Here is an 11171-nt window from a genome sequence, read left to right on the forward strand (position 1 = left end):
TGCTAGATGCAAAGAATAAATCAATGATTTCTTTATCTGAAGACATAAGAAAGAATTTGACGTTAAGAATTGGGAAAAAAAGAAAAGAATGTTCTAGGTGGAATGGTGTGATTGATCCTAACTTTGTAAAAGTTATAAAAAAAATGCATCTATAACATCATAATGTGTAGTTATATTTAATGAAGATGGTGGATATGAAATAGATCTGGGTGTGATAGGTTCATTGTCCAGCTTAATAAGAAGACATGTAGTTATAGAATGTACCAACTTTTTGGTATCCCATGTGCACATACCATATGTGCAATTAGAAATCTAAGTGAAAATGTTGAAGATTTTGTGTCTACTTGGTATCTTAAAGAAGTGTATTTACAGACTTATAATAATGCTTTACAACCTATGCTTGGAAAAAAGGTTGGGCCAAACCAAAAACTAAAGAAAAGGTTCTGCCTTTCGAGTTTATAAAGATGCCAGATAGACCCAAAACTAATAGAAGAAATGATGATTATGAGCTTAAGAAAAACAAGTCTAACAATTTAATAAATTTGTTGAAGAAAGGCATGATAATGACATGTAAACTATGTCATCAATCAGGCCACAACAAAAGAGACTATCTTGTGAGAGGCAAAGAGGTAACTTCATTTTATTTTATTTTTTTATTATTATAAATGAAGAAATCTTTAGAATAAACTATTTTATTCTTTTATATTTTTCTTATTACAATACTATAATTGCTTTAAAATATATAGACTAAAGATTAAATATTCTCAGTCTTAAAATCTAATATTTTCATAAATTAAAACAATTAATCAAATGAGTAATTTACTCTCTACATATAATATTAAAATATATAATGAATTTGGTGTAATTACCTAAATCACTCATTCTTCTAAAAATAAAAGACTTAACTAAAATAGATAAAGTCAATCAATCAAATAATAAATAAAGATTAGATTTTCACACTTCCCTTTAAGCTAGGTGGTGATGTCAATCATGCCTAGCTTAAACTTCAGATTCTCAAAATTGTTTCGAGAGATAGCTTTTATGAGTATGTCTGCAGTTTGGAGGCATGTGAGAGTACAAACTAATCTAACAATTCTTTCCTCTATCTTCTCTTTGATGAAATGACAATCAATCTCCATATGTTTAGTCATATCATGATGAACATGATTCTTTGCTATACTTATAACAGCTTTGTTGTTACAGAATATCTTCATAAATTCTTTTACAGAAACTTTTAACTCCCTTAACAACCATTTTAGCTAAACTTCCTCACATATGCCATGAGACATAACTCTAAACTTAGCTTCTATGCTACTTTTAACCACTATAGAGTGCTTTTTGCTTCGTAAAGTAACAAAATTTCACCATACATAGATATAATAATCAGTAGTTGATCTTCGATCAGTAATAGATCTAGCCTAATCAGCATCAGTGTAAATTTTAATATTTTGACGTGATGTTTTATTAAAAAATAATCCTTTACCATGACTCTTTTTTAAGTACTATAAGATTCGATACATAGCCCTCAAGTGTTTCTCAATTGGATTGTTCATGAATCTGCTTACCATGCTAATCGAAAATCAATATATGGTCTTATATGAGAAAGGTAGATGAGTTTCCTAACAAGTCTTTGATATCTACCCTTATTTGTTAGTGGACTTCTTTCTTCCATTTCTACTTTATTCATTATGTCCATAGAGGTGTCAATAGGTTTGCATCAAAGCATTCCAATTTCTTTTAGTAAGTTTAGGACATACTTATGCTATAAACCAGAGATGCCATTCCTTGAGCAAGCTACCTCTATGCTAAGAAAATATTTAAGGTGTCTCAAATCTTTGATTTCAAATTTTTTAACTAAAAGGTTCTTTAGGTTACTAATTTCTTTCATATAGTCTTCAGTAAGAATAATGTTATCAACATAAACAATAAGAATAGCTATTTTTTCTTCAAGTGAATGTTTGACAAACATGATGTGATTGGTCTGGCATTGTGAAAAACCATACTTTTTTACCACCTTTGTTAGCCTATCAAACCATGCACGTAGGGATTGTTTAAGACCATATAAAAATTTTTGAAGTTTACATACCTTGTTAGAATTGTTTTGGTTTTTGAATCCTAAAAGGATTTTTGTATAAACTTCTTCTTCTAGGTCACCATTAAGAAATGTATTTTTGACATCTAGCTAGTGGAGTGACCAATCTAGATTTGATGCCAATGATAATAACACCCTGATTGAATTAAGTTTAGCAATCAGAGCAAATATCTCCTTACAGTCAACACCATAAGATTAAGTAATTTTTTTGTAACAAAACAAGTTTGAATCTGTTAATGCTTTCATTTGCATTATGCTTGACAGTAAAAATCCATTTGCACCCCACTAAATTTTTTTTGGGTAATTCTGAAATCTCTGATGTTTTGTTCTTTTTTAGCACACTATTTTTTCCAAAATAACCATATTTCGTTTGGTTGTACGAATACTTCATAAATATTATTGGAAATTCGTATACTGTTTAGTATGGTAACAAAAACCCGATAACTAGGTGATAAACCTTTATAAGAAATCACATTACAGATTGGGTGTTGAGTACATGATCTCACACATTTTCTTAGAACAATTGGTTGATCAAGATCATCAAAAGATTCAATTGAATCAGATTCAATAAGAGTATTACCTATGTTAGTTTCAAGTATCTTTGAAATCAATTCAGATTCTTGGTTTTACTCTGAAAGTGTAAATTCTCCTAGATCCTTCTGAGTTTTATGTCTTTTTGAATAGACAATTAATTTTGTATTTATTTTTCCTTATGTGGACTTTGGGCTTGAAAAATTTAGTTCGATGTTTTGGACTTAAAACAAGCTTGGAGAATTTTGGTTAGATGTTTTGGACTTGAAAAGGAGTTGAATAAGTGTTTGGTGGTTTGGTAATAGGATCTTCCCATAGCTAATATTCTCATGTGATTGAATTTTCCCCCTAAATGGTAGTTTTGGTAAAGTAAAGTTGATTTTCAAAAAAAGTAACATTCATGGAATGGTAGAATTTTTTTGTTACTGATGAGTAATACTTGTATCTTTTTTTATTCAAAGAGTATCCAAGAAATATGCATTTGATGGATTTGAGATCTAATTTGCTTTAGTTTTGTTGGCTAGTAAAAACAAATGTAGTGCATCCAAATACTTTAATGGGAATAGACAAGATGATTCAAAGGTGAGGATAGGAACTGAGAAAAAATTAGCAAGGAGTTTGAAATTTTAGGACTCAATAAGGCATTATATTTATAAGATATGTAGCGGTAAAAATAACTTCATCCCAAAAATACTTAGGTACATGGGTAACCATCATAAGAGATCTTATAACTTCCAACAAATGTCGATTGTCTCTTTTAGCAACACCATTCATTTAAGGAGTATCGACACATGAGCTTTGATTAATTATACAATGCTTCATTAGATATGATCCAAGGATTGAATTATAGCATTTTTTCCCATTGTCGATTCTCAACACTTGGATTTTGGTTTGAATTAAGTTTGGATCATATTGTTGAAGTTTTGAAATAGCTGACCCATTTTTTTTTTTTCATAAAGGATATCCAAGTAACCTAGGTATGATCATCAATAAATGCAACAAACTATCCAAATCATTAATGTTGTTTATTCTGGAAAGGCCCCAAATGTCATTGTATATAATTGAAAAAGAATATGATGATTTATAAGGCTCATTGAGATATATGGTATGTGTATGTTTGGATAGTTGGTAGACTTCACTGAAAGTTGTTAGGATTTTTATTAAATAATAAGAGAAATAACCTTTTAAGGTACAAAAAGTTTGGATGACCTAACTGATAGTGCCACAACATTATATTACTAAAGGATGAAACCACACAAGAGGTTTTCTAATATTATCTTTCAAAATCATTAGCTCTTATGATATAGAGTCTTACATACATCTTAGCATTGCCAACCATTTTTTTCAAGTTCAAATCCTGAAATTCATACATATTTGAAAAAAATTTAGTAATACACTTAAAGCCTCTTGTAAGTTTGCTTATAGATAGTAGATTGTAATTTAGATTTGGGACAAATAGAATAGAATCAAGTGTTATATCTTTGAAAATAATAACAAAACTTGTGTCGATCACTTTTGAAAGTGATCTATCAGTAATTTAAATTGTGAAGTTTTCATGACATGGGTTATATTTATTGAATACAAATGCATCCCCAGTCATATAGTCTGAAGCTCCTAAATCTATAATCCATGAATTTGATTTCTTTAGTTTTACACTCGAGGCATTTAGAAAATTACCTTTTGTGCTAAAAACCTACTCCAATAACGTTAGCTCTATGGTTGGAGGAACCTACGACGCTAAGCTCTCATTTCCGCCAGCCATGTTAGACTTAGAGTGAAAATTTTCAAAGGTTTAGATTATGCTCTGATATCCTGAAGAAATCTCTAAAATAAAATTATTTTATTATTTTATATTTTTTTTATTGCAATACTATAATTGCATAAAAATATATAAGCTAAAAATTGAATATTCTCAACCTTAAAATCCAATATTTTAATGCAATAAAATAACTAATCAAATGAGTAATTTACTCTCTACACATAATAAAAAAATATCTAATGGATTTGGTGTTATTACCCAAATCACTCATTGTTCTAAAAATAAGATATTTAACTAAAATAGATAAAGTCAATCGATCAAGTAATAATGAAGATTAGATTTTCACAATAAATATTGTACTATTGTGCATTTTGACTATTAAATGCATAAATCCTAACCCATCAACTCAACTTTATTTTTCTTTCCATGGCAGTAAGATTATCATGTGCTCAAATTTAAAGACTACAACATGGACCAAAGTGTATCAAGTATTATAGATCCTATTAAAGTTGTACACAATCCAAGCAACAATGCTACTGCTTATGGTGCTTTTGCTTTTGCATGTAGATCTGGTTGTGCATCTACATTATTATATGCTTCAACTAATATCTTTGGTTTTGCATCTACATATATATCTGCACATGTTTCAAATCCAGTTTCTAATCTAGTAACAAGTTCAATTTCCAATCCAATTTCAAATCTAGTTTCAAATTCGATTAATGTTGTTATTGTTGTTGCCATTGAAAATGCAAAACTTAAGTCCAAAAGACCAACAACATTTACTGAAAGATGTTTTACATATGAGGATGGGACATTTTATGAGATGACTAGTGAAAAAACAAGTCTCTTATCAAAGTCAAAGTCCTTTATAACAACCATTGGTAAGATAACAATTCTAGCAAAAAGCATTTGAAAGTCACAATGAGAATAACACTGTAGGTGCTTCAACTAGAAGCAAGACAAAAGACATGCAAAGTTATGGATTATATACAAACTTAGAAATAGGGAGACAAATTTTGAATGTGAGTGATTTTTTATCAAACATATATATTTAGGTTTTTGTTTTATAAAATATTACTCATTCTAACTTGATAAATATAATTCAACAGCTAGGATTAAAAAGTCAAAAAGTAATAACAGTTGGGACAAGTAGAGATGAAAAGAAGGTTGTTGAGGATGGTGTTCAAGAAAATCAAGTTCTAGTTTCTAAAAGAAAAAAAAGGAAAACAAAAAATCTAATCAATTATAACCTTTGTTGACTGTTACTGCTAAAATAATTTGGTTTAAGCTATTATGTTAACTTTTTTTTTGTTAATATTGTAAGAACAATTTCTATTCAACCTTCTGGTGGCTGAATGTTTTGTTGATTGAATGTTGTGTAAAAAGACATTCAGTTGATTGAATGTTAACTATTATTAAATTGCTTTGTTATAAAACATAACATGTTATGTACTTATTTTCATTAACAGATTACCTCTATAAATACAACCATTTTCTATTTATATTTCTATTTCTAATACGGTTATTATCATTATCAAATTACTTTACTTATAACATATTATAAGTTAAACATATTACACGTAACCATATTTCTATTATTAGATTCCAAAGCAACAGAATTTACATATAATAATATTGATTTAATTGATATTAACATAATAAGAGTTCAAATTTTAAATCTAATTGGGGCAATTTTCATTGAAAATTTTATTATCTGATTTTGAATTTAAAAAATAAATCATTACATTGACTCTAACTTAATTTTATTTAAAAACAACCGATATTACAGAATCAATTAAGATCAAAACCTAACGATGTGCTTGTTTTGCCATCCTTATATTTTACACCTTTACACCCCACATCTGTCGCTTATTATCACCCCTTATAAGCTACTAACCTAACGCAACAAGTTGACCCTCCTTCTATAAATTTTACATGTACCAATTTTTTTTTGTCTGTGGTAATATTGTCATTTGATGGTTTGAAGTATGTAATCACTAAGTTGATGACGTGACATTTGTTAAAAAGTAAAAAATTCAAAAAAATTGATAAGCTAACATACTATAAAAATAATAAAAAAATAAAAATATTCATTTTAATTTAATCTTAAATTGATTTAAACTCAAAAATGATATGAAATATATTGATTTTTTAATAATTTAATTTGTTTAACTCAAATTTAATTAGATTTTAACTCATGATAATTTAAATTTGAAATAATTAATTATTTTTTAAATTAAATTCAACTTCGAATTCAAAATTGTACAATTTTCCCTTGTCCAATAACTATTCTATCCAAAACAAATCAACAAAAACTCAATCCGAGCCGCCGTTTGTCGCCTCAACCCAAAACCTAACATGCACAAACGTCCAAATCATAATAATGTCAAAGGACACGTATGTGCATTGTTTACCAACTCTTCAACAGCCTGTCACATGTCTACCAGCCTACCTAATCCTCTTACTTTTGTCGGTGGACCTGCTTGTTTCGTTACCACTTACCAATCCAAATTCCCTATCTTTTTTTTTTTTTTATACAGAAATCCCTTTCATTTCTATGTAATAAGTAGTTCAATTTCGAAGGATTCCCTTAAAATTAGAGAGATCTGTGCTTCTGATCAGAGAGAATTAAACCATGGCAAAGAGCGATGTGAAAGTTTTGGGTTCCTGGCCGAGCCCATATGCGATGAGGCCGAGGATTGCCCTTAACATCAAGTCCGTTGACTACGAATATGTTGAGGAGAGGGTATGGGAAGGCAAAACCGAGCTTCTTCTCCAATCAAACCCTGTTCACAAGAAAATCCCAGTCCTCATTCATGGTGATAACCCAATCTGCGAATCTCTCAATATTGTACAATACATCGACGAGACTTGGTCTTCTGGTCCTTCCATTCTTCCTTCTGATCCCTATGAAGGTGCCATCGCTCGTTTTTGGGCTGCATATCTTGACGAAAAGGTATTCGTCATTTGTTTTGTTCTTGCAAAATGGTATTTCTTCTTCTTACAAGTTTTTTTATTTTTTTTATGGGGTTAAATTCTTTCTTGTGCAGTGGTTCCCATCCATAAAATCTATTGCTATTGCTCAAGGAGAGGATGCAAGGAAAGCTGCAATAGCTCAAGTGGAAGAAGGGTTGGCGCTGTTGGAAGAAGCATTTGGCAAGTGTAGCAAAGGGAAGCCTTTCTTTGGTGGGGATCAAATTGGGTTCCTTGACATTGCATTTGGAAGTTTCTTGGGTTGGCTGAGAGTCACTGAGAAGTTTAATGGGATGAAGCTGCTTAGCGAAGCCAAGACTCCAGCTCTGGTTAATTGGGCTGACAGGTTCTGCTCTGATGCTGCTGTGAAGGATGTTATGCCTGACACTGAGAAGCTCGCGGAGTTCGGTAAGATGGTTATAGCCAAAATAAGAGGTGCTGGAGCTGAAATTCATTAATTTAGGAGATTTGCTGGACGGAAATGACTCTAATCTATGTGCTGATTGGAGAGTGGAATTAAATTTACGATGTTTTGAATTACGTTTGGAATGCAAAATAATTATGTAGCTTTTATATATATATGTAGCATATTCCAGTAATGAAGCTTTTTACTACACATTTTCATGAGGCTTTTCTTTGGCTTGGATTTGATTGGCATCCGAAGGTTAAGTTTCATATTATTGCTCTGTTTGATTTGATAGGTAACAAAGGAAAAAAAATCTAATAATTAAGTTATAAAATAAAATTTATATAATACGAATTTCATTTATTAAATTACAAAAAAAAAATTCTTTTTTTTTATCATACTTGTTACTATAATTTTGAAAATCTTTAGACAAAAATTTTTTAAAATATTTTAAACAGAAGAATTGTTATCAATTTTTATTAAGTGTAATTGATCATATAAAAATTTATTTTTTAATAAAATAATAAAAATAAATTTAAAATTTATTTTAAAAAATTATTTTAATTTACAAAATTAAATTTAGATTTAAAAATTAACTATGCATAAAGAACAATCAACTCACAATATTTATTAAAAAAATTAATATCAATTAATTATATATTATTTTATTAATGATATAAATGATCTTAATTTTTTTTTAACAGAAATGCAATTCATTACTCAAGCCGAAAATTACAAGCACCGTGCAACGCCTCAGCGATTACAATAGGATGATCTTCAACCCAGTATCTATCACATTCTTGCTGTAAACTATAGCATGCAAGTTGGTGTGCTGCCCTATCCCCTGTTCTCCCTGCATGCATGATCCTGTAAGATTGGAAATTGTTAACCTCCATCGTGCTTCCTCTATAATCTTGTCAATAGGAGATTCATCAGGCCTATCATCTGTAGCTTGTTAATCGCTTTCAAACTGTCCCCTTCTAGCTATATTTTAGGAATGATTTTTTTCTCCTTAAAAAATTTTTTATTTGAAATATTTTTTTTATTCTTTAATATCTAAATAAAATTTCGAAAAAAAATTTTTCTCAGGATTTTCACACCACTCTCTCAAATATTTCACGTAATATTATTTTATAAAGAATAATTTTTGAGAAGTCTTTTAATATTTAAGTAAGATACCAACCATTATTTTCACATAAGCATATTAATCATTATTTATAAAAAACTGATTTGAAAATTATCAATTATTAATTCTCAGTATATTTCAAGTCATAATGTAACAAGAAATAAGTGAATGATGCAAAAAAAAAATTAACCAACTTGACCTATTTTATATGCGTTTAACTTACTTCTTATCATGATTTTTAAAAGAAAATTAAGGGTGAAATAAATTTTATTTTTTTATTTATTAATGATAAAAAAAATTTTAGTTTCTCAATATCTAGACGAAATTTGAAAAAATTAATTCTTTAAAATATGATTTGAATTCCTTCCAATATTTAGGCAAAGTTTTCAAAATCATTTTATTTTTATTTTTTTCTAAAATCCATGTTGAGATTACAAAATTATTTCAATCTATTTTTATTAAAAAAATTTTATATATTTTTTATCAATAACTTTAATCACCTACAAATAAATTTATTTTCAAGGGTGCTTAATGTTAAATGAACATGAAAAAAAAATGAATACATATAATAGCACATTAAAATAAAAGGAGAGAAAGAAGAATATACCCAAATATATATATATATATATATATATTTTTGAGCTTAAACTCGAAAAGGGACCAAGATAAGAGGAGGAACAACTTTGATGAATTTCTAGGTTAGGCCTACATGGGTCGACTTGGACTTAGTTGGTTGGGTCGGGCTTAGTAGATTTCTCTTTTTATATGATAAAACCCCAAAACCCCTCGTTTAACCGTTCCCATTTCCCTTTTCTTCTTTTCCTTTTCTCCTACTTCTTCTCTTTTCATGCTGATAGTTCCCCCCCTTTTTTTTTTCATTTTTTCCTTTTCCTCATCTCTTCTTCTCTTTTTCCTTTCCTCTTCTCTCCATTTATTCCTTCTTTCAGTTGTCAATCCTGGTTTTTTTTTTTATCATTTTCTTTTTTTTTTCTTTATTGTCGTTGTTGCTGCCTCTTCCTCACTTCTATCAAGCCTTCAAGCCCAAATAACCTAAAAATGAATTGATCAGGCTTTAACTCATACAAGATGATCACAAATATTTAATATAAAATAAAAAATAAGCTTAGTAAATTAAAACGTTTGAATCACTCAAAATTGACACGTTCAACCCAAAATTGAAATCAAACACAGTCAAATTGTCTTGGACAAAATTAAATGTCTACAGTTATTATTCTTTGCATATTAATAAGAATAAATAATAGTGTAAAGCTATAAACAACAATTTTTTTTTCGAAGTCGACAATTTAGGGATTTTTCAAAAGTTGTTTTTAATTTTGTTTTTTTTATAGATTTTTAAATTTTTTTAGGATTTATTATTTTTTGTTTTGTTTTGTTTTTTTTAGAGGCTTTGCAAATTTTGAAAGCTCGACAATTTTAAAAATAAATTTAAAAGCTCTTTTAAGCAAAAACTTGACAACTTTTAAAAATAGATTTAAAAACTCCTTTATGCAAAAATTTTTCAACTTTTGAAAATAGAATTAAAAACTCATTTAGGTAAATGCTTAATACCTTTTGAAAATAACTTTAAAAGCTCATTTAGGTAAAGACTCAATAACTTTTGAAGACAAGTTTAAAGGCTCTTTTAGGTAAAGGTTGAATAATTTTTTAAAATAAATTTAAAAACTCATTTAGGTAAAGGCTCAACAACTTTTAAAAATAAATCTCATTTTGGATGGCTTGACATCTTATCGGTGCTAGCTAAATTAGTTTTAATTCTTTTCGATACTAACTAAATTGGATTTAAATATTTATAAATACTAGCTAAACTGGACTTAAATTTCATCTAGATGTCAGATGAACTGAGCTTAAAATCTTATCTAAATGCTAACTAAAATTAGGCTTAAAACTCATTAGTGCCAACTAAATCAAGCTTAAATCTTATCGGAGTCAGCTAAACTATGCTTAATTCTTATCTGGATACTAGCTAAAATAAGCTTTAAATCTTATTCGTGCTAGCTAAGTTGGGCTTAAATCTCATCGGGGTGCTAGCTAAACTGAGCTTAAAATTTTATCAAGGTATCAGCTAAAATTGTGCTTAAAACTTATTGGTGCCAACTAAACTGAGCTTAAATCTCATTAGAGCCGGTTAAACTAGGTTTAAATCTTTTTAATACCAGCTAAAATTGGGTTTAAAATCTTATGTAGGTGCCAGCTAAAACCGGGCTTAATTTTTTTTTTTTTTCAAAATTTCTTAATATTTACTCTTTCTAAAATAACTCAACTT

The 11171-nt window shown here is 28.8% G+C and overlaps 1 protein-coding gene across 1 annotated transcript; it reads left to right on the forward strand.

The window, feature by feature from the left end:
- The first annotated feature begins 6851 nt into the window (after positions 1-6851).
- On the forward strand, positions 6852-7982 carry LOC111282157 (glutathione S-transferase U17-like). Its single transcript, XM_022870133.2, has 2 exons — positions 6852-7338; positions 7433-7982. Exons 1-2 carry the CDS (start codon positions 7018-7020, stop codon positions 7811-7813), a joined length of 702 nt encoding a protein of 233 aa, XP_022725868.1. The 5' UTR covers positions 6852-7017; the 3' UTR covers positions 7814-7982.
- Positions 7983-11171: the final 3189 nt, after the last annotated feature.

This window comes from Durio zibethinus, chromosome 5 (genome assembly GCF_047325235.1).
Source record: "Durio zibethinus cultivar Kanyao isolate XHJ-2024 chromosome 5, ASM4732523v1, whole genome shotgun sequence".
Lineage (NCBI taxonomy): Eukaryota > Viridiplantae > Streptophyta > Magnoliopsida > Malvales > Malvaceae > Durio > Durio zibethinus.

Bases quoted from the DNA above. Each gene is read 5' to 3' on its own strand.
- LOC111282157 (XM_022870133.2), top strand. From the start codon at position 7,018: ATGGCAAAGAGCGATGTGAAAGTTTTGGGTTCCTGGCCGAGCCCATAT. The intron at 7,339-7,432 runs GTATTCGTCATT...TTTCTTGTGCAG, and splicing joins CTGCATATCTTGACGAAAAG to TGGTTCCCATCCATAAAATC.